Source organism: Lampetra fluviatilis, chromosome 63, assembly GCF_964198595.1.
Source record: "Lampetra fluviatilis chromosome 63, kcLamFluv1.1, whole genome shotgun sequence".
Taxonomy (NCBI): domain Eukaryota; kingdom Metazoa; phylum Chordata; class Hyperoartia; order Petromyzontiformes; family Petromyzontidae; genus Lampetra; species Lampetra fluviatilis.
This window is the reverse complement of record NC_136337.1, coordinates 7352802-7375782: the sequence shown is the minus strand read 5'-3', so window position 1 is coordinate 7375782 and position 22981 is coordinate 7352802. Positions and strand designations below refer to the sequence as shown.

The 22981-nt window shown below is 52.0% G+C and overlaps 1 protein-coding gene across 2 annotated transcripts in view; it reads right to left on the bottom strand.

Moving 5' to 3' along the window:
* Positions 1–22120, bottom strand: part of LOC144951718 (rifampicin phosphotransferase-like) — a 46081-nt gene extending 23961 nt beyond the window's left edge. For both annotated transcript variants that reach the window (XM_078882044.1, XM_078882045.1), the window contains exons 1-14: positions 21280–22120; positions 15549–15686; positions 14085–14215; positions 12529–12663; positions 11583–11711; positions 10583–10707; positions 7249–7298; positions 6656–6708; positions 5721–5848; positions 3833–4016; positions 2960–3305; positions 2171–2277; positions 1602–1640; positions 535–730 (exon numbers count right to left, since the gene is read on the bottom strand). In XM_078882044.1, coding sequence (XP_078738170.1) covers positions 535–730; positions 1602–1640; positions 2171–2277; positions 2960–3305; positions 3833–4016; positions 5721–5848; positions 6656–6708; positions 7249–7298; positions 10583–10707; positions 11583–11711; positions 12529–12663; positions 14085–14215; positions 15549–15686; positions 21280–21612 — 2094 coding nt within the window. In that variant the 5' untranslated portion in view covers positions 21613–22120. The remainder of the gene's footprint in view (positions 1–534; positions 731–1601; positions 1641–2170; positions 2278–2959; positions 3306–3832; positions 4017–5720; positions 5849–6655; positions 6709–7248; positions 7299–10582; positions 10708–11582; positions 11712–12528; positions 12664–14084; positions 14216–15548; positions 15687–21279) is intronic.
* Between the last annotated feature and the right edge of the window lie 861 nt (positions 22121–22981).

Sequence of the window (22981 nt, the reverse complement as noted above, 5' to 3'; positions counted from 1 at the left end):
ATCACCACCCACCACCATCAGCAACAGCAGCAACAACACCAGCAGCAGCACCACCATCAGCACCGCCACGCACACCTGGGGCAGCGCACGCAGCACCACCACCACCACAACCACCATCAGCAACAACACCAGCAACACCATTACCCACCACCACCATCACCACCACCACCAGCACCACCACCACTCTCTCCGGACCCACTGTCTCTCAACTCCCCACTCTCTCCACTCCCCACTCTCTCTCTCTCTCCACTCCCCACTCTCCACTCTCCCCACTCCCCACTCTCCCCACTCTCTCAACTCCCCACTCTCTCTCTCTCTCCACTCCCCACTTCCCAATCTCTCCACTCCCCACTCTCTCTCTCTCCCCACTCTCTCAACTCCCCACTCTCTCTCTCTCTCCACTCCCCACTTCCCAATCTCCCCACTCCCCACTCTCTCTCCCTACTCTCTCAACTCCCACTCTCTCTCTCAACTCCCCACTCTCTCCACTCTCTCCACTCCCCACTCTCTCCCGCACGGTGGCCGGGCCCTGACCTGCTCCCACCCGGAGACCCCCAGCAGAGTGGAGAGTTGCCCCGCCGCCGACATCTCCTCCGTGTCCTCCCCAGCGGCGCTGGAGCGAACCGCCAGGCGGGCCCCGGCCTCCAGCAGGCCGTTTCGCGACAGGGCCTCGCGCAGGGCGCCCGCCACCGCCCCCGCCACGGGAGCCGCGGAGAACAGCCGCGTGCACCTAGCCGGGCACGGGGTGGCCGGTCTCGCGTTACGAGCGGGCGGCTCGCGGTGGGGCCCTTTGCAGGGGTTGGTGGTTCGAACCCAGTGCCCGCCCCGGTTAATACTTCCCCTGCAGCCGCCGTTTAGCCAGGAGATGTGACATTGACCCAGTGAGACGGAGGGAACGGCATTGTTTGTTTTGCAAGGGGCGACCTGGGTTACATTGGAGGATTCTTCACTGCTATGAGACTCCTGCAGACAGTCGATAGCTGTCATGTATGTACATGTGTGTTGAACTTGTTTTCGCACCGTGCTCATCGGAGGTGCGGGGGAAGGACAACAAACTAAACACAAAGAGCGGCTCTGAAGGAATAAGCCAATTGGTAAGGGTTGTCAAGTTAACGAAACGTGGCAATTAGTTACTAGTTCAGCACTAACCGGTTGTGTTGTAGAGTGAAACCCACGACAACATTTACAATTCGAGTAGCCGTGAAGTTTCGCTGGTGATTATAACAACAACAACAACCAGCCCCATCAGGCGGTTAGCCTTCATTCTGAGGAAGTCTCCCAGTCTCCGCTCTTAAGTAGAGGAGTGGAGGTGATGTCCTCACTGTGAGCCTATGAGCACCAGCGGGGGGGTGAATGCAGTCATAGTTGAGCTTTGTTTGGTATTGCCTCTGAATCTCTGCATCTTTGGAGGATCGCCAGATGAAGAGATCAATCCTCCCCACCTAGAGAGGAGTGGCAGCCGACAGCGGCTCTGGCTACACCGCCCTCTCGCGCGCCGTGCCGGCCTGAATCGGTGCTTGCCGAGAGCGCTTGACCCAACAGCATGTGGAGGTTACACGGGGGACCTTTGTCATTGTGTGTGCTCAGCAACCACCACGCACCTGGAGCAGGAGTCCTGCAGGTCTCCCGTCACTCTCCCGCTGTGTACACGGGGAGAGGGGGGAGGGGGGGGAGAGGGGAGGGGGGAGGGGGGGAGAGTGTCAGAGAGTAGGGGGAGCGTTTGAGAGGGTAGGGGAAAGCAGGGGAGAGCGGAGAGCAGGTGAGAGAGTAGAGTGTGAGAGAGGTGAGGGCAGGTGAGAGAGGTGAGAGAGGTGAGAGAGGTGAGAGAGGCGGGAAAGTAGAGTGTGAGAGACGAGGGCAGAGTGGGGAAGAGTGGGAGAAACAAGAGGGGAGACAGCGTTGGGGAGAACGTGAGAGCGTTGGGGAGAGTTTGGGAGAGGGTAGAGGAGAGTTTGGGAGAGACGTGACGAATCGTTGGCTGATGGGGGGGGGTCACCCCCTTGCGCTCACGGGACGGGCACACACAGCCAGCACAGCTGACGCGTCGTAGCGTCTCGGACGGAGCGGCTGCGTGCGTCCGAGGTGGGCGGGGTGGGGGGGGTTATTGGGGGGGGGGGGGGGCGGAGGAGGAGGCGAGGGGGGCCCGGAGAGTCCGGGAGGAGCGACTCACCAGGCCAGGTCGGAGAGTTGCCGCACGGAGAGGGCGAGCGTCGGCTCGGCGGACACGTGGAGGTCGAATGCGGCGACGGTGACGCAGACCCCGCGAGGGACCGTGTACTGCGCAGCGCACGGCACCCACCCGTGTGTGAACGCACGTGTGTGTATGTTGCACTTCTTTCGCACCGTACGTAGCCAACCACGCTCATCGGAGGTGCGGGGGGAAGGACAACAGCGCTAAACACAGAGAGCGGTTCTGAATAAGAAGTTTGTCAATCTTGACGATGATTTAAAAGTGCACAGTTCCAGTGGCTTCCAAATATCATGACCCAGCCAACGCCGCCTTGCCTGCCGGAGGAGCTCACCGATGGGACTTTGCCCAGATCTTTCAAGGATTTGTGAGCTCCGCACACAATCCAGCCTGCAGGTTAAATCCAGGATGGATCGTAGGCAGGCCAGCCTAAATGTTTCCAATCGGCGAAGATGTTCCATTAGGGGGGTCCACGTTTCGCAAGCGTAGAGAAAGGGAATGACCGTGGCCGAGAAGACCTGAAGCTTCGTGCGGAGCGACAGACCAGGTAGCTTCCACACAGCGTTACGCAACCGATGAAAATATATTGCCACTCGACTGATTCGGAGTGAGACCTCTGCGCTTAAACTGGAGCCGGTCATAAGCACACTGCCCAGGTATGGGAAACTCTCCACTCTCTCCACACAGACACACAGACACACATACACACACACACAGACACACACACACAGACACACACAGCCACAGACAGCCAGCCAGGCCGTCACTCACCAGCACCGGCGCGGTACCCTGCCCCGCCGCGCTGAGCGTGGCGAGCTGCGCGGCTTTGCCCCCCACGGCGCGCGCCACGCGGCAGCGAGCGTCGTACAGCGACAACACGAGGCCCAGCGGCTCCAGAGGCTCCAGATTCTCCAGAGGCTCCCCAGGCACAAGAGGCTCCCCAGGCACAGGAGGCTCCCCAGGCACCAGAGGCTCCAGATTCTCCAGAGGCTCCCCAGGCACAAGAGGTTTCCCAGACTCGGCCGCGGCCCCCAGCTCCACGGGACGACGCTCCCGGACCACCGCCGGAGGCCTGCGAGCTCTTCCTCCTCCTCCACTCGCGCCGTGCCCTTCTTGCCTGCGTCGCCGTCGTCGTCATCATCACCGTTGTCAACATCATCATCGTTGTAACGATCATCATCACCGTAATCATCATCCTCGTCATCATCGTCAAAATCATCATCGGCGTCACCACCGTAATCATCGTTATCGTCATCATCGACATCATTGTCACCGTCATCATCGTCAACATCACTGCCATTATCATCAACATCATCAACATCATCAACATCATCATCACCGTCATCATCATTGTCAGCACTATAGTCACCATCGTCATCATTGTCATCATCGCCATCATTGTCATCATTGTCGTCAGCACCATCGTCACCATCGTCATCACTGTCGTGATGTTGTCGTGACGTTTTTAGCAGGGCTCCGAACACGCACGAGTAAAACACCGACAATACCATTCTAGTCCTGCTGCTGCTGCTGCTGCTAATACTACTGCTTCTAGTCCTGCTGCTGCTAATACAGCTGACACTGCTCATGACATTTCTGCTGCCACTGCTACTTCTCGTCGTGCTGCTGACACAGCTCTGTTACCTGCGTCGGCTCAGCCGCACGGTTCCCCATCCGCGGACGTCGTTGTCCAGGAGGTAGCGGGAGGAGGCGCAGTCGTCGTGGTCGATCTCCGTCCCCGGCTGCTCCGTCCCTGGCTGCAGGCGGCTGCGGCTCGCGCCCCGCGCCTCGCGGGCGGGCTGGGCGAGCAGGCGGTGCGTGCGCCCGCCTGGGACGCGGGGACACCGGACACGTTCATTGGTGCTGCCACGCACCCGTTTGTTGGCGTTGCTTTGTTTGCTGTCGTTGTTGTTTAGAAAGTGCGTTATTCAGATTGTTTAGATGGCAGGGGGCTGGCAATCAAGAAAATGAGAAAATAATTTTTGGTTTCTAATTCGGTAAAATCAACTAAATACTTCACGAGCCGCACTGCGCCGTGGTGGCGAATACGAGACGGTGGCGGTCCCTTCATAGACAGCGGTCACAGGGCAGCAGTCCTTGATGAGCCTTCCATGGTGAACTGGACTCCCATGGTGAACTGGACTCCCATGGTGAACTGGACTCCCATGGTAAACTGGACTCCCATGGTAAACTGGACTCCCATGGTGAACTGGACTCCCATGATAAACTGGACTCCCATGGTGAACTGGACTCCCATGGTGAACTGGACTCCCATGGTAAACTGGACTCCCATGGTAAACTGGACTCCCATGGTGAACTGGACTCCCATGATAAACTGGACTCCCATGGTGAACTGGACTCCCATGGTGAACAGGACTCCCATGGTGAACTGGACTCCCATGGTAAACTGGACTCCCATGGTAAACTGGACTCCCATGATAAACTGGACTCCCATGGTGAACTGGACTCCCATGGTAAACTGGACTCCCATGGTAAACTGGACTCCCATGATAAACTGGACTCCCATGGTGAACTGGACTCCCATGGTGAACTGGACGACTCCCATGGTGAAGTAAGTGTAGCGTGAGTGGTAGGTGTGTCTGGACTCACACCTGCGCGTAGCGTGAGTGGTAGGTGTGTCTGGACTCACACCTGCGTGGAGCGTGAGTGGTAGGTGTGTCTGAACTCACACCTGCGTGGAGCGTGAGTGGTAGGTGTGTCTGGACTCACACCTGCGCGTAGCGTGAGTGGTAGGTGTGTCTGGACTCACACCTGCGCGTAGTGTGAGTGGTAGGAATGTCTGGACTCACACCTGCGCGTAGTGTGAGTGGTAGGTGTGTCTGGACTCACACCTGCGTGGAGTGTGAGTGGTAGGCGTGTCTGGACTCACACCTGCGCGTAGTGTGAGTGGTAGGAATGTCTGGACTCACACCTGCGTGGAGCGTGAGTGGTAGGTGTGTCTGGACTCACACCTGCGTGGAGTGTGAGTGGTAGGTGTGTCTGGACTCACACCTGCGTGGAGCATGAGTGGTAGGTGTGTCTGGACTCACACCTGCGTGGAGCGTGAGTGGTAGGTGTGTCTGGACTCACACCTGCGTGGAGTGTGAGTGGTAGGTGTGTCTGGACTCACACCTGCGTGGAGTGTGAGTGGTAGGTGTGTCTGGACTCACACCTGCGTGGAGTGTGATTGGTAGGTGTGTCTGGACTCACACCTGCGTGGAGCGTGAGTGGTAGGTGTGTCTGGACTCACACCTGCGTGGAGTGTGAGTGGTAGGTGTGTCTGGACTCACACCTGCGTGGAGTGTGAGTGGTAGGTGTGTCTGGACTCACACCTGCGTGGAGCGTGAGTGGGAGGTGTGTCTGGACTCACACCTGCGTGGAGTGTGAGTGGTAGGTGTGTCTGGACTCACACCTGCGTGGAGTGTGAGTGGTAGGTGTGTCTGGACTCACACCTGTGTGTAGCGTGAGTCGTAGGTGTGTCTGGACTCACACCTGCGTGGAGCGTGAGTGGTAGGTGTGTCTGGACACTCACCTGCGCGTAGCGTGAGCCGGTAGGTGTCTCTGAGCTCGCCGTGCTTCTCCACGTCGGCCAGGCAGATGTCGCTCCACTCCAGGCTGTGCTTGATGCCGTTTGGCCGCATCACGTAGCCCAGGCTGAGGCTGCCGCGGGGGGCGGGGGGCGGGTTGAGTTGAGCGGTGGCACAGAAGTTCGCGCGCTTCCCCACGATTTCACCGGCGACCCGAGTTTGATTCCTGCTCGTGGCCACTCAACACGAGTGGCGGTTGTCTGAACCGGTCCTGGGCTTCCCCGAGGTTGACTGAGCCTTAAATGAGTACCTGGTGCGAAGTGTAAACATCGTCACTGGGGAGACAAAGGTGGCAGGGCGTGGTGCTGGCCACCCACCCCCTCGTGTACCGTGCCGGCCTTCACAGGTGCTGCTTGCGAACAGCACTTGACCCACAAGTCTGCTCAGACTACACGCGGGGGTCTTTGTCCTTGTGTGTGGGGGGTATTGCTGTACGGCGGTGGTGCTGCTGCTGCTGATGGAGAGTCACGTGTGTGTCTGATCATTGTATTCTCGCACATGACGGCTGCAACATGTCCAGGTGCTCGCTGCCAATGTCAAGGTCCGCTGTGCTGCTGCTGCTCCTCTGTTGAAGGGGCGCAGACTCCCACGGTGGGCTGACTCCACGGTCCGCACTTGTGGCTGGCCTGGCCATGACCACACTGCCGTGGAGTGTCTCTACATTCATGGACGAGATCGGCCGATTGTGTTTCCGCTGCAACTGCTGCTGATAGTGGCACTGGTGGTGGTGGTGCTAGTGGTGGTGGCACTGGTGGTGGTGGTGCTGGTGGTGCTGGTGGTGGTGGTGGTGCTGGTGGTGGTGGTGCTGGTGGTGCTGGTGGTGGTGGTGCTGGTTGTGTTGCTGGTTGTGTTGGTGGTGGTTGTAGGGTCACTCACTCACCAAGAGGTGATGTCAGGGATGCACAGAGCGGTCACGTGAATGCAAGTTCCGTCCTGACGTGCACAGAGTGACACAGACACAACAGACAAAGGTCACCGAATAGCTTCTAACACGCTGTTGGGACAAGTGCTGTTAGCGAGCACCTATTAAGGCGAGCACGACACACGAGGGGGTGGGTGGCCAGCACCACGCCCGGCTGCCTTTGTCTCCCCAGTGACGATGTTTACTACACACCGCACCAGGTACCCATTTGAGGCCGAGTCAACCTCCACACGACCACACACGCACGATGTGCGCATGTGTGTTGAACTTCTTTCGCACCGTACGTAGCCAACCGTGCTAATCGGAGGTGCGGGGTAAGGACAACAAAATCCAATGATTACCCGTGTCGCCTTAACAGATGGAATCAGAATAAGAATATTTACTTATGCTGGAGGAATCCGATGAGCCGTGAAACTCTTTTTCACAGATGTCCGGTAAGACTGTTGGGGCAAGTGCTGTCAACAAGCAGCTATGAAGGCCGGCACGACACACGAGGGGGTGGGTGGCCAGCACCACACGCACTCACACAGCGGACACGCACACTCACACACCTCGAAGTGTGCCAGGAACGAGATGTGGTGGTCGATGGAGTCTCTCGGTCCTGTGGCCAACACAACATTCGGATAAACACTCACTCACCATCACTCACCATCTCACACACACACCATCGCTCACCATTACTCACCATCACTCACCATCTCACACACACACCATCACTCACCATCACTCACCATCTCACCATCACTCACCATCTCACACACCATCACTCACCATCACTCACCATCTCACACACACACCATCGCTCACCATTACTCACCATCACTCACCATCTCACACACACACCATCACTCACCATCACTCACCATCTCACCATCACTCACCATCTCACACACCATCACTCACCATCACTCACCATCTCACACACACACCATCACTCACCATCACTCACCATCACTCACCATCTCACACACCATCACTCACCATCACTCACCATCTCACACACACACCATCACTCACCATCACTCACCATCACTCACCATCTCACCATCACTCACCATCTCACACACCATCACTCACCATCACTCACCATCTCACACACACACGTGTGAGTTCATGTGTACGCACACAATGCGCATACCACGCATACAACATGCGCTTCTGTGGCCGTCTGGAACGCTCTTCCTTCTGATATTCGGAAGCCACTGGAGCTATACACTGAGTGAGAAGATAAGGTTGGCCTGTGTTGTGCCGTGTGAGAAATAAAAGAAGTACCCTCTACACGATGTGTCGCGGAAGTTGCTCATTACAAATTATACATTCGCAATCGCAGCAGACAAAGGAGTGCCAATTGCTACTTCTGTTTATATAAATCACCTTTCCACAAGAAGTCGGTGTTCCTTAGACAGTGCTCAGCTAGTCGTGGGATATCTTTGGCTAAACCTGTACCAGGGTGTCGAGTCATTTGTCTCGTTCACCTGAACCCTCGTAAACAGAGGAGTCGCATCAAAACGTACCAGAATATCATTCGGGTTAACCTCGACATCTTTAATTATATTTACAAGATGTTCTGAGTTTTTAATGAACGATGAGGTCCTGCCGATGTATGGCTGCATTTTTTTTGTTATGTATTGTGACAGAGCCTATTGTACTCCACAAATCTGGCTCTCGCCTGATGAAGCTAGTTGTAACTACTGGCGAAACGTCGTACCCGAATTGTAAATGTTGTGCATTTGCTCTCCAACACACCGGTGTGCTGTACTAGTAACGAACTGGCACGTTCTGTCTACGTGACAACCCTTACTAGTTGGCTGTGTCGGGTGGTGGAGGGTTTAACGACACATTTATATATGTACGCGATCTAACCCAAAACACCTCTATCACGGCTAATATTGTTCGCGAAAGCCTACGTGTTGAATTAACATACATGCACACAACAGCTCTATATAAGAACGGGAGACACAGCAGAGCCTCACCATTCTGGCGAATTGCCCGATGATGCTGGATGCAATTACCAGCGAAACGTCGTACTACTCAAATTGTAAATGTTGTGGTTTCACACTTCAACACACCGGTGGGCTAAAGCAGTGAACTATTTGTCTTTTGTGAACGTGACACTTTTTTACTGATTGGCCGTGTCGGGTGGTGGAGGGTTACGACACATTTATAAATAGCGCGATCTAAACCCAAAACGTTGATTATGAATAATATTGATCGCGAAAGCCTACGTGTTAAACTAACATACATACAACAAACACCACCATACATGCACACAACATACATACAACACACACCACCATACACGCACACAACATACATACAACACACACCACCATACACGCACACAACATACACATACATACAACACACACCACCATACATGCACACAACATACACATACATACAACACACACCACCATACACGCACACAACATACATACAACACACACCACCATACACGCACACAACATACATAAAACACACACCACCATACATGCACACAACATACATACAACACACACACCATACATGCACACAACATACATACACCACACACACCATACATGCACACAACATACATACAACACACACCACCATACATGCACACAACATACATACAACACACACCACCATACATGCACACAACATACATACAACACACACACCATACACACACACAACATACATACAACACACACCACCATACATGCACACAACATACATACAACACACACACCATACATGCACACAACATACATACAACACACACACCATACATGCACACAACATACATACAACACACACCACCATACACACACACACCATACATACAACACACACACCATACATGCACACAACATACATACAACACACACACCATACATGCACACAACATACATACAACACACACCACCATACATGCACACAACATACATACAACACACACACCATACACACACACAACATACATACAACACACACCACCATACATGCACACAACATACATACAACACACACACCATACATGCACACAACATACATACACCACACACACCATACATGCACACAACATACATACAACACACACCACCATACATGCACACAACATACATACAACACACACCACCATACATGCACACAACATACATACAACACACACCACCATACATGCACACAACATACATACAACACACACACCATACATGCACACAACATACATACAACACACACCACCATACATGCACACAACATACATACAACACACACACCATACACGCACACAACATACATACAACACACACCACCATACACACACACAACATACATACAACACACACCACCATACACGCACACAACATACATACAACACACACCACCATACATGCACACAACATACATACAACACACACACCATACATGCACACAACATACATACAACACACACCACCATACATGCACACAACATACATACAACACACACACCATACATGCACACAACATACATACAACACACACACCATACATGCACACAACATACATACAACACACACACCATACATGCACACAACATACATACAACACACACACCATACATGCACACAACATACATACAACACACACCACCATACATGCACACAACATACATACAACACACACACCATACATGCACACAACATACATACAACACACACCACCATACATGCACACAACATACATACAACACACACACCATACATGCACACAACATACATACAACACACACCACCATACATGCACACAACATACATACAACACACACACCATACATGCACACAACATACATACAACATACACACACCATACATGCACACAACATACATACAACACGCACCATACACGCATACGCACCTCGCGAGCGAGTGCGCACCGCCCTGAGCAGCACCTGTGACCCTCCTCCTCGTCCGTGCACCTCCAGCGAGCCCAGCATCTGTCCCCACTGCTCGCGGTGCACGCTCTGCCCAGCGGCGCTCCACCTGCTCTCACGCCACACGCATCAACCACCAGCTCGCTCGCTCGCTCCACTGCTGGATGGGAAGCTGCCCCTGGCCCTGGCCCTGCCCCTGGCCCTGCCCCTGGCCCTACCCGCGAGGAGTACCTAGAGGCGTGTATATGTGTGAAGGGCGTTTATTCAAGGCACTTTGCAACAATTGTAAAAAAGGACGTTTGACAAAAAAACAGGTGGTTGAGATAATTAACAACAAGAGCCATTGTTTTAGAATTCGATACAAAAAGATCAGCCTAAATACGGTGGCTAGGAGATGTTTACTACCTCGCCTGGTGTGCAGGAGGTCGTGGGTTCGATCCCGACCCTGACGCCTGTTGCTGTATATTTGGAGTTTGTGTGTCTCTCTCCCCGTGGTCACGTGGATTTTTCTCCGGGTTCTCCGGTTTTTCCCTCCACATGTACAATCAACATCACCACGCGTTTCGAGTATTTGTCTACTGCTATACATTTCCACGTGATGATGATAAACCACTTCGTTTGAGCTATCGTTTGTGGCCGGTCGCTTCTGAAATAGTTTTGTAGCTACAATTCATCGCATTCAATCGGCTGAAAACTCCCTTACGGATCAAACACCTCCATCTCCTCCACCTGCTCCTCCTCCTCCACCTGTTCATCCTCCTCCACCTCCTTCACCTGCTCCTCCTCCACCTGCTCCATCTCCTCCTCCTCCACCTGCTCCATCTCCTCCCTCTCCTCCACCTGCTCCTCCACTTCCTCCTTCTTATTCACTTGCTCCTCCTCCCCCTGCCCCTCCTCCTCCTCCACCTGCTCCTCCTCCCCCCCCTGCCCCTGCTGCTGCCGCGATGCTGGCTGGAAGCAGCGTGGCGCCCTGCCGCCCGTCACCTGCGCAGGGCGAGCAGCAGCGACGAGGGCGCCCGGCGGCCCCAGGGCTCGCGCGCCGCCGCGTCGGCCACGGCGGCGGCGCTCGGCGACTCGGCTGGGAAGTCGAAGGGGAGGGTGAAGGCGGTCCACCTGGGGGGGGGGCAGAGGCACAGTCGGAGTATTTATCCTCTAATAAGACTATTTCGTGGTGACTTTCGCCTGGATCCGCAGCCTTTCACCTGGCCGTTCGACAGGTAAGGGACCGAGCCCCACTGCGAGTTGAGTGTCCAGGCGACCGCGTCAGCAGCAGGATCGGCCGTGATGATGCCTCCTTCGCTAACCGCTACTCAAACAAAGACAAAGATCCCCCGTGTAGCCTTACCAAACTGTTGGGGCAAGTGCGAGTAGCACCTATGAAGGCCGGCACGGCACACGAGGGGGTGGGTGGCCGGCACCACACCCGCCCGCCATTTGAGGCCGAGTCGACCAAGGGGGGAGGCCCAGGATCGGTTCAGATAACTCGTCACTGGCGTTGACTGTGAGCGGGAATCGAACTCGGGTGGCCGTGTTGGTAGCGCAGCGCGCCAACCACTACACCACCGCTCCCCCACTCACACACAGATGCAACAACAACCGCCATTCGCTACCAAGTGACGGTGACGTCACAACGGCAGTTGTGCCAGGCTAGGTGCACGTTGAGGCCACGTGAAGTGTCGAACGTCCGCTGGCAGGAGGTCACGGGACAGACCCAGCAAGTGCCACGGGTCGACTGAGATGACTGGCCAATGGACCACACACACACACGTCCTCACACACACACACGTCTTCACACACACACACGTCCTCACACACACACGTCCTCACATACACACACACGTCCTCACACACACACACGTCCTCACACACACACACACGTCCTCACACACACACACATGTACACACACACGTACGTCTGTAGGTCACTCACGTGAAGGTGAAGCGCACGTGGACCACTCCCTCCTCTTCTTCGCCCACCTCATCCACCTCATCCTCCTCCTTCAGCTCCTCCTTCAGCTCCTGACTCTCCTCGTCTTTGCAAAGCTCCCCTTGCACAGGCCCCTTCCTGCACGACCACACAAAGACAAAGATCACCCGTATTGCCTCTCACAGACTGTCGGGGCAAGTGCTGTTAGCGAGCACCTATGAAGGCCGCAACGGTACACGAGGGGGTGGGTGGCCAGCACCAGGCCCGACCGCCTTTGTCTCCCTAGTGGTGATTTTTACACACCGCACCAGGTACTCATTTGAGGCTGAGTCGACCTAGGGGAGGCCCAGGACCGGTTCAAATAATCGTCACTGTTGGTGTTTGCCGTGAGCGGGAATCGAACCCCGGGTTCGTAGCGCAGCGCGCTAACCGCTACACTACCGCTCCCCACAGTCTCACACAAACAAAGATCCCCCGTATAGCCTTAACAGACTGTAGGGGCAAGTGCTGTTAGCGAGCACCTATGAAGGCCAGAACGGTACACGAGGGGGTGGGTGGCCAGCACCACGCCCGACCGCCTTTGTCTCCCCAGTGACGATGTTTACACACCGCACCAGGTACTCATTTAAGGCTGAGTCGACCTAGGGGAGGCCCAGGACCGGTTCAGATAATCGTCACTGGTGTTAGCCGTGAGCGGGAATCGAACCCGGGTCGCCAGGTTCATAGCGCAGCGCGCTAACCGCTACACTACCGCTCCCCACAGTCTCACACACACACCGTCTCACGCACATACACAGTCTCACACACACACAGTCTCACACACAGTTTCATAAACAGTCTCACACACTATCGTCATCGCAGACGCGCTCGAAAACATGATGGTATTGATGGCGATGATTAATGCTGCTGCTGCTGCTGATAACAAGGATGTTGTGTGAGGATGGCAATGAGTATCGATTACGGGTGATGATTGCGTTTGTGATGGATGATGATGACAATGATAATGCATTGATGATGATATTGTTGATGATATGATGATTGCAGTTATTGCCGCTTCTGCTGTAGATGATATCAACGGATGATAATGATAACCGTGATCCTGCTGATGACAATGATGCAGCGATGATTACTGTTGCAGTGGCCACTTGCGATGACAATGAAGATGAGTATCTGATGATGATGCTGATGATGACGCTGCTGCTGATGATGACGCTGCTGATGATGATGCTGCTGCTGATGATGACTCTGTTGATGATGGTGATGTCGCTGCTGCTGCTGATGATGATGTCGATGATGATGATGCTGCTGCTGATGACGCTGCTGATGATGACGCTGCTGCTGATGCTGCTGCTGCTGATGATGATGATGCTGCTGCTGCTGATGATGATGACGCTGCTGCTGCTGATGATGATGCTGCTGATGTCGGCGCTGCTGCTGCTGATGATGATGATGCTGCTGCTGCTGCTGATGATGATGATGCTGCTGCTGATGCTGCTGCTGCTGATGATGATGCTGCTGATGATGCTGCTGATTTCGGTGCTGCTGCTGCTGCACAGTACCGTATGAGCCCATTGAACGAAATCTTCCATCGCCGCTGTGGCTCGAGGCACGCCATGCGCAGCCCCCCCGCCCTCCAGCCTCCCGCGTGGCCCCCCTCGGCACGCACCGCCGTGCCCGCATAGGCGGTGTGCTGCAAAGACAAAGATCCCCCGTGTAGCCTTCACAGACTGCTGGGGCAAGTGCTGTTAGCGAGCACCTACGAAAGCCGGCACGGTACACGAGGAGGTGGGTGGCCAGCACCACGCCCGGCCGCCTTTGTCTCCCCAATGGCGACGTTTTATACACCGCAACAAGTCCTCGTTTGAGGCTGAGTCGACCTAGGGGAGGCCCAGGACCGGTTCAGATCAGCGTCATTGGTGTTGGCCGTGAGCGGGAATCGAACTCGGGTCGCCGGGTTCGTAGCGCGCTCTCACACACACACAAGACAAAGATCCCCCATATAGCCTCCTCAGCATGTTGGTGCAAGAGCTGTGAGCAAGGGGTGGCGGTGCCGTTATCACCACCACCACAACCACCACCACCACTGCCGTTACCACCACCACAACCACCACCACCGCCGTTATCACCACAACCACCACAACCACCACCACCGCCGTTATCACCACCACCACAACCACCACCACTGCCGTTATCACCACAACCACCACAACCACCACCACTGCCGTATCACCACCACCACAACCACCACCACCACTGCCGTTACCACCACCACCACAACCACCATCACTGCCGTATCACCACCACCACAACCACCACCACCACTGCCGTTATCACCACCACCACAACCACCACCACCACTGCCGTTATCACCACCACAACAACCACCACCACCACTGCCGTTATCACCACCACCACAACCACCACTGCCGTTATCACCACCACCACAACCACCACCACCACCACCCCATCCCTTACTGGGTTCATCGCTGAGCATCCTTGAACGTTGGCCCCTGGCCAGGTTTCGGTGAAGTTGGGAATGCGGGTCTGTGTGATATGCTGCGATATGCTGTCCGTGTGTGTGTGTACGAGCGGTGTGTGTGTGTACGAGCGGTGTGTGTGTGTAGCTTGAACTGATTCGAACCGTCCGTAGCCAAACGTGCTAATCGGAAGTGCGGGCTAAGGACAACAAACTCAGCACAAAAAGCAGTTCTACAGAAACAAAGACAAAGTACCCCCCCCATATAGCCTTGCCAGACTGTTGGGGAAAGTGCTATAAGCGAGCACTTCTGACGGATGGAACGGCACACGGCGAGTGAATGTTTAGTGGACTAAATACTGGAGCCGTGAGCAAGCTGGAGCGGAGTGGATACTGGGGCAGAGTGAAAACTGAAGCGGTGTGAATATTGGAGCAGAGTGAATACGAGAGCAGTGTGAATACTGGGGCAGATTGAATGCCAGAGTGGAGTGAGTACCAGGGCGGAGTGAATGCTTGAGCGGCGTGAGTACGCTCGCCACGCTCTCACCTGCAGGTGCCCGTGCTCAGGTGTGCGCAGGTAAAGCCAGACCTGTCGCTCCGTCCCGGCGGCCTGGCCGATTCTCGCCACCAACAGCGTCTGCCCCTCGGGTGCCCAACCGTGGAAATCGAGAGACTCCTCGTGGACCTGCGAGACACCACCAGACGCATCGTCCAGGGGGGGGGGGGGGGTCCCATCACGCACCAGCCACAAGTCAATCCGCCGCGATTGACCCGATCATGCGGACGATCCCCTTGGTTCCGATCTCCCGCCCTGAGGCTCGTGGATCACAACCCTTTGAGCCGCATCCACTGCACGCCAATCATGGCAGCAGCAGCAGCAGTGGATCCCTGATCGTGATGATGATTCATAATAAAGGCTTTTGGGTTACTCAGAAATTGTAAATGTTGTGGATTCACTCTTCAACACACCGGTGGGCGAAAGTAGTGAACTATTTGTCTTTTGTCAACGTGACACTTTTTCTACTGATTGGCCATGTCGGGTGGTGGAGGGTTGCGACACATTTATAAATAACGCGATCTAACCCAAAACAACTTTATTATGAATAATGTTGATTCGCGAAAGCCTACGTGTTATACGTGATGATGATGATGATGCACATTTGCGTGCAGAAACTGTGGTCACCACACAGAACAACGAACCGTCGGTTGTATAAACGAATGACTATTTTTACTTTACCAGGTAAGGCCCACTGAGCGACCTGGCCGTCACGAATGATAGCCCAACGAAGTGGCTTATCGCGTGGACACTTTTAGCAGCCAAATACAATATCACACGGGCTGCATTGATGCACAGCGTAGATCAGTAGTTCTTAGCCTGGGGTGCACGCAGCGCCGGATTAAGCTAGTGCGGGACCTGTAGCATGATGTTCTAAAGGGACCCTAAAAAACCACATCAATATTAAAACACAAATGTTTAAGTTGCATAGTAAAGTAATTGTATTATTTCGTTTGCTATACAGCCAAATAATACGACAAATCGCAAACCCTAAACACCCAGTCGTTCGTAAAAGTTGATGGTGGTATAGTACTACAATATTAGAGCAAGTGCAGAATCACTCAACCGGAAATTATAGCTTGAAAGCATTTAGCGCGGGGCCCTTGAAAGTGCAGGACCCGTAGCTACTACACGTGTAGTAGCTACCACACGTGTAGCTACCACACGTGTAGCTACCACACGTGTAGTAGCTACTACACATGTAGCTACCACATATGTAGCTACTACATGTGTAGTAGCTACTTTTGCTACTAGGATCATCCGGCCCTGGGGGTGCGAAATGCCCTTTCTGGGGGTGTGAGACGCGGCCAGATTCATTTTTTAGAAGGTAAATCATCAAAACAAATTAAGCACGGGCACGTAGGTACACATACTTTTGTTTTATCAAACCCCAATGTGTTTATTGACATTCTATGTATTTTTTTAAACGACTGACAACCAAAGGGGTGCAAGGCTGCAGTCGAGGTGAAGTCCCGCTCAGGCTGTGAGCGGACGCGTCACCAATCTAATCGCCATCGCTTATCGCGGGGGACCTGGGACCTTGACCCACGGGGACATCGGTCCGTCCATAGGGGAGCCGATCTGGCAATTTATTTATTTATCATTACACACTTGTAATGTTACACACTTTCATTCTTACACACTTTTATGCGCACTTTTATTATTACACACTTTCATTATTCGTACGCACTTTTATTCTTACACACTTTCATTATTCGTACGCACTTTTATTATTACACACTTTCATTATTCGTACGCACTTTCATTATTACACACTTTTATTATTCTTACACACTTTCATTATTCGTACGCACTTTTATTATTACACACTTTCATTATTCTTACACACTTTCATTATTACACACTTTCATTATTCTTACACACTTTCATTATTACACACTTTCATTATTCTTACACACTTTTATGCGCACTTTTATTATTACACACTTTCATTATTCGTACGCACTTTCATTATTACACACTTTCATTATTCTTACACACTTTCATTATTCTTACACACTTTTATTATTACACACTTTTATTATTCGTACGCACTTTTATTCTTACACACTTTTATTATTACACACTTTCATTATTCTTACACACTTTTATTATTACACACTTTTATTATTCGTACGCACTTTCATTATTACACACTTTCATTATTCTTACACACTTTTATTATTACACACTTTTATTATTCGTACGCACTTTCATTATTACACACTTTCATTATTCTTACACACTTTTATTATTACACACTTTTATTATTCGTACGCACTTTCATTATTACACACTTTTATTATTCTTACACACTTTTATTATTTTTAGACTTAAAACTTTCGTGACTGCAGGAATTCATATTCTTGGTTCTTTCGGCAAAGTCACGTAGATAGAAAACAAAAATCTAAATTAAAATAAAAAAAACCACGACGTTTCGATCGCAACAAAAGCGGTCTTCTTCAGAAGAACCAATAACAAACTTTTATTATTACACACTTTCATTATTATTTAACACTTTCATTATTATTTAACACTTTCATTGAACTTGCCCTGTTGTCTGTTCATATAATTTCAAATCTTTGACGCTTAACATCTACGGATCTACGCAACCTAACGAGCTGACATTTAAAGCACCGGTCCAGGTCCCGCTGATCCTGGTCCTCTTCGTGTTATTTTAAAACTTAATTTCGTGTTATTTTAAAACTTAATTTCTGTACAACTCACACATTCCGCCCTCCACCCCCCCCCCCCTATTTTAAATCCCTAATGGTCGCGCCCAACTACGAAAGGGGATCGTCTCGTCCAATCAGAGTGGCTGTTGTTGGGGAGCCTCTGACCAATGAGAGGGTCGCTCATATCGCCGCTCGACATGGCGCCGATGCGGCCGCTGTGATCCCCACTTGGCTAGCGACAACTACAATAATACTCATTACGAACATTGCTGCTGATAAAATAATGACATAGGTATAATGCTAATACATTGTATCATCGTTTGCTTTGTTACGTTACTTCCGACGCATTGAGGGCAACGTGGTTATGCAGAAGCTAAGCGAGCAGGTGAGAACCGTGATCATGATTTTGCATTACATTCCATAATGCTCTCGCTATTTTAATCGCCTAAATGAATGTGCTAATTATTATTGTTGATATCAGTGCTTTATATTGAAGTGCTACATCCGTGCACGTTGGAAGCTTGTGCATATGCGCGCATTGTTACAGCATTGCAGTCTTGTGTGTGTCTAACCCTATTTCACACAGTACAGTACTTAATGATCGCAAATACGACAATTGAACGCGTTATACGAATCGTGTTCTTCTGAATGTCATTTCACGAATTTGCAATTTGGGTGATCGTTATGCTCATTGTAATAGCCGTGCTGCGTGCTATCAACCTTTCATTCCGTAGACTGTTATATAGCAACTATCCTATAGCCTGTCCAAGAACGCGCGTGTTGCATTAAGTCTGAAACTTGCAAGCGAAAAGCAGAGCACGACGTGATGTTCATTGCATCCATTCGTGTACAATCTGTAAGGGCGCGGTGACACAGACCCATTTCATTTGCAGGTTATAATCCCTTGTTCATCACGACGTCCTTTTTACTTTGATGTCTCAACAACAGCGTGACGGAGATCGCGTGACGTGAGGGTTCTGCCTTTGTCGTGAGGGTTGTAAGTTAACGCTGAGGAGGGGGGAGGAGGCGCCTCGCCCCCCATCCCCCCATGTGGAGTGACGTCACCCGCTAATTATTATTAGTGAAGGGGGCGTGTCCATTTGGTGGACGTCACTGCTCATGATTATTAATGAGGGGTGGGTCCATGTGGAGGACGTAACTTGTTCATGATTATTAATTAGGGGGGCTGGTCGACGTGGAGTGACGTCACGCGCGTCACACTGACATTCCTGGGTAACTGGAGTAGTAAATGCGCATGCTTTAATTTATTGTCGGGTCAAGGGTTGGCACAGGCAAACCATCATTCTCATCTCTACAGGGCCATAAAATAGGTTGTGCGAAGTCGTCAGTGGTTGTTAAAGATGGTCCCTGCCATGGGAATGTGGAATTTCCACTGGTGGAGATGAGCGGCGCACAATGCCCGTAGGAGGAGCATCGAGACATTCCGTCGATCCACAGCTGGATGAGGGCCTCCAAACTGCCGTACTGGTTGTGGAGGCCGTTGTTACCATGCTTCTCCCCGGCTGGTCAGTACAGATTGGTAAAGGCAGGCAGCATAGATGTATAGTACAACTACGTAGAACCACAACGTCGCCCGGGCCGCCCTATGACAGACAACCTGTTTGTGCATGGTGGGCACCCATCCAGGCATTGTGCAAGCTCACATCTGCTTGGCTTTGGAGGTCCGACCAGATCGGGCGCATTCCAAATCCGGGCGATTTGTTCATAGTCCTTGAGGGTTATTGTGTTGTTGTTAGTAACAGTTAACATATCGCGCTGGCGAGATATGTTAACTACCTCGCCTGGTATACAGGAGGTCGTGGATTTTATCCTGACCCTAACGCCTACTGGACATTTGGAGTTTGCATGTCTCTTCCCGTGGATGCGTGGATTTTTCTCCGGGTCCTCGGGTTTTCTCCTCCACATTAGAACACGCTTTTAGAGTATTTGGCTGCTATAAATTGCCACATGATAAGCCACTTGATTGGGCTATCATTTGTGGCCAGGTCGCTTCTGAAAAAGAGCTTCACATCTCAGTGGGCCTGACCTGGTAAAATAAACATTGTTTAATCTTAATAGTTTAGTAATTGTATTGTAATGCTCAAATGCTGCTGCTGCTTCAGATGTCATGCCTTAGCTCTGACCGTGTCATCCTGAGTGAATGTCAGAGACTTTCTGAATTTTGTTAACGAGATTAGTGACCGCAGTAGTAAAAAAAGTGTGCGTGTATTATCTTTGTTTTCTCAACGATGATCATGAGCGGTGGTGGCGGCTGGGGCATAAGCAAACTGAGATTAATTCGAAGAGCACCCAAGCAGCGAAAGGGGGCTCAGATTCACGAACAAAATAGCGTTGCAACAATTATCAGCTCATCAGATCTTAATTTTAACATAAACCAATTAACAAAACAACTATTATAATTCAACTCTGATTTACGTGATATGAAGGGCCATTGCCCAAAACGTCGCCTGTTCTATATCGTTCCTTTGAAGGCCACACACACAGTGTTGTTGATGAATGTGTTACATTTAATTTTATATTAACTTTGCTTGTACACCACTGTCAAAGAATAGCAGCGTCGGCCAAGATTTTGATGCATTAATCTATCTCATCTGTATCTGTTCCGAATGTCGCCATTCTCATATCTGCCGTTGTTGTTTCTCATGTAGATGCCCTTGTTGATTATGATAGGGTGCCACGGTGGCGAGATGTTAACTACCTCGCCTGGTATACAGGAGGTCGTTGGTTCGATCCCGGAGTTTGCGTGTCTCCCCGGTTTTCTCTCCCCATTTAGAATCAACATCACGCATTTATAGCATTTGGCTGCTGCTATACATTTCCACGTGATAAGCTACTTCATTGAGCTATCATTTGTGATTGCCGGATCGCTTCCGAAAAAGAGCTACATAGCTCTGTGGGCCTTACCTGCTAAAATAAAAAAAGTCGTTTTAGTTTATGATGATGATAATGGTGATGCCTCTGCTCGCTAATGATGTTTCTGATGACATATGCTTTTGGTGATATGACGAGTGAATGGATACACGCACCTCATCCCTCGCAGTCGCATCTCCCATGCTCTGCATCTCCTCCTCGTCCTCCTCATCCCATCGCTCTCCATCCTCCTCCACATTCCATCTCTCCCGCTCCTCCTGTCGCCGTCTCTTCTCACCTCTCCCCTTGGACCCCCTCGGCGCCCCTGACTCGCTGGGATTCCCGCGACCCCACGCCGCGGCGCGCACGAGAGCGCACACGGCGAGTGCGATCGTCGCCTTGACGCGATGCAGGGCTCCCGACTCAGGGGGGGTCCGCACCAGCAGGGCCCCGAGCAGCGATGCAAGCACGACGGTGGTAACGGCCACGCACAGCAGGCTGGACAGCATGGTCACAACCACTCTATCTCCGCAGCTCTCCACTGCTAGCTTTCTCTCTCTCTGTCTATGATTGCTGTTGTCACGCTGCTCAGCACTCCGACGCTGGAGAGAATCTGGAGAGAGAGCGGCTGAACTTTGAGACTAGTCTCCGGTTTCGTCTGTGCTGTGCAGATTGTTTACTGGCGGTGCGAGAGAGCGAGAGTTATAGTGTGTGTGTGGAGTGTGCCTGTGTGTGTATGTAGTGTGCCTCTGTGTGTGTGGAAAGCGTCTGTGTGTGTGGAGTGCATCTGTGTGTGTGTGGAATGCATCTGTGTGTGCTTGTCTTTGTTTATCTGGAGGAGAACGATAGTGTAGTGGTTAGCGCACTGTGCTACGAACCCGGCGACCCAGGTTTGATTCCCGCTCATGGCCACCACCAGTGACGATTTTCTGAACCGGTCCTTGGCCTTCTCTGGATTGACTCAGGCTCAAATGAGTACCTGGTGCGGTTTGAAAACATCGCCACTGGGGAGACAAAGGCGGCCGGGCGTGGTGCTGGCCACCCACCCTGCCGTGCCGCCCTTAATGGGTGCTCGCTAACAGCACTTGCCCTAACAGTGTTTAAGGATTCTTTGTCTTTGTGTTCTGCAAATTCTCACGGATGGCTCCACCCAGCAGCACGAGAAGGGAGCCAACATCGATTGTGCTTCATGAGGACTGAACTGTGGTGGTCATGTGCCCTGACTCCAACCCAAAACCCAGCCTTGAACCCTCCTGGATGTAAGTAGAACTTATTTCACACCGTACGTAGCCACCTGTGCTAATCGTGGTGCGGGGGAAGGACATCAAACTAAACACACAAAAAACGAGTTTTCAATGGAGATTATGTGCCCCCCACAAAGCGAGTTACGCCACTGCTCCATAGCAATCTCTTCCAATGTTGCCCATACAGGGAGAGACTCCACGGAGCGTCGCTCCTCTGTGGCTCTGCGGGATCGGTGCCAACGCTGTGACCCATGAGGCCGTGAGTTCCAATCTGCGTTCTCCACACTACTGTATTTACTTATCAAAGTGTTCCTTTGTCTAGACCAGCTGGAACTAATGCAATGTCAGTGTTGCCAGCGGGAGTTTATGAGTTCCTCACCCTACACGCTGCTAGCTCCGAAGGTGGCATCACGGTGTTTATTCCTCCCCGCCGTATTAGTCGCTGCTGCTCTGCGGCTAATTCGGTCAGGAGGTATAAACACCTAAATATAGTGAAGCCTGTGTTCAAATCCAGATTCCTCCAACGATGTGGTTGTGTTGGAGTGTGTCTTTCTTCTGCTATCCCATGTTGGAGTCTCTCACTCGGAGCTCCGCCAGGGCCACGTGGGTGACGAACCACATCCGTGGCTCAGTG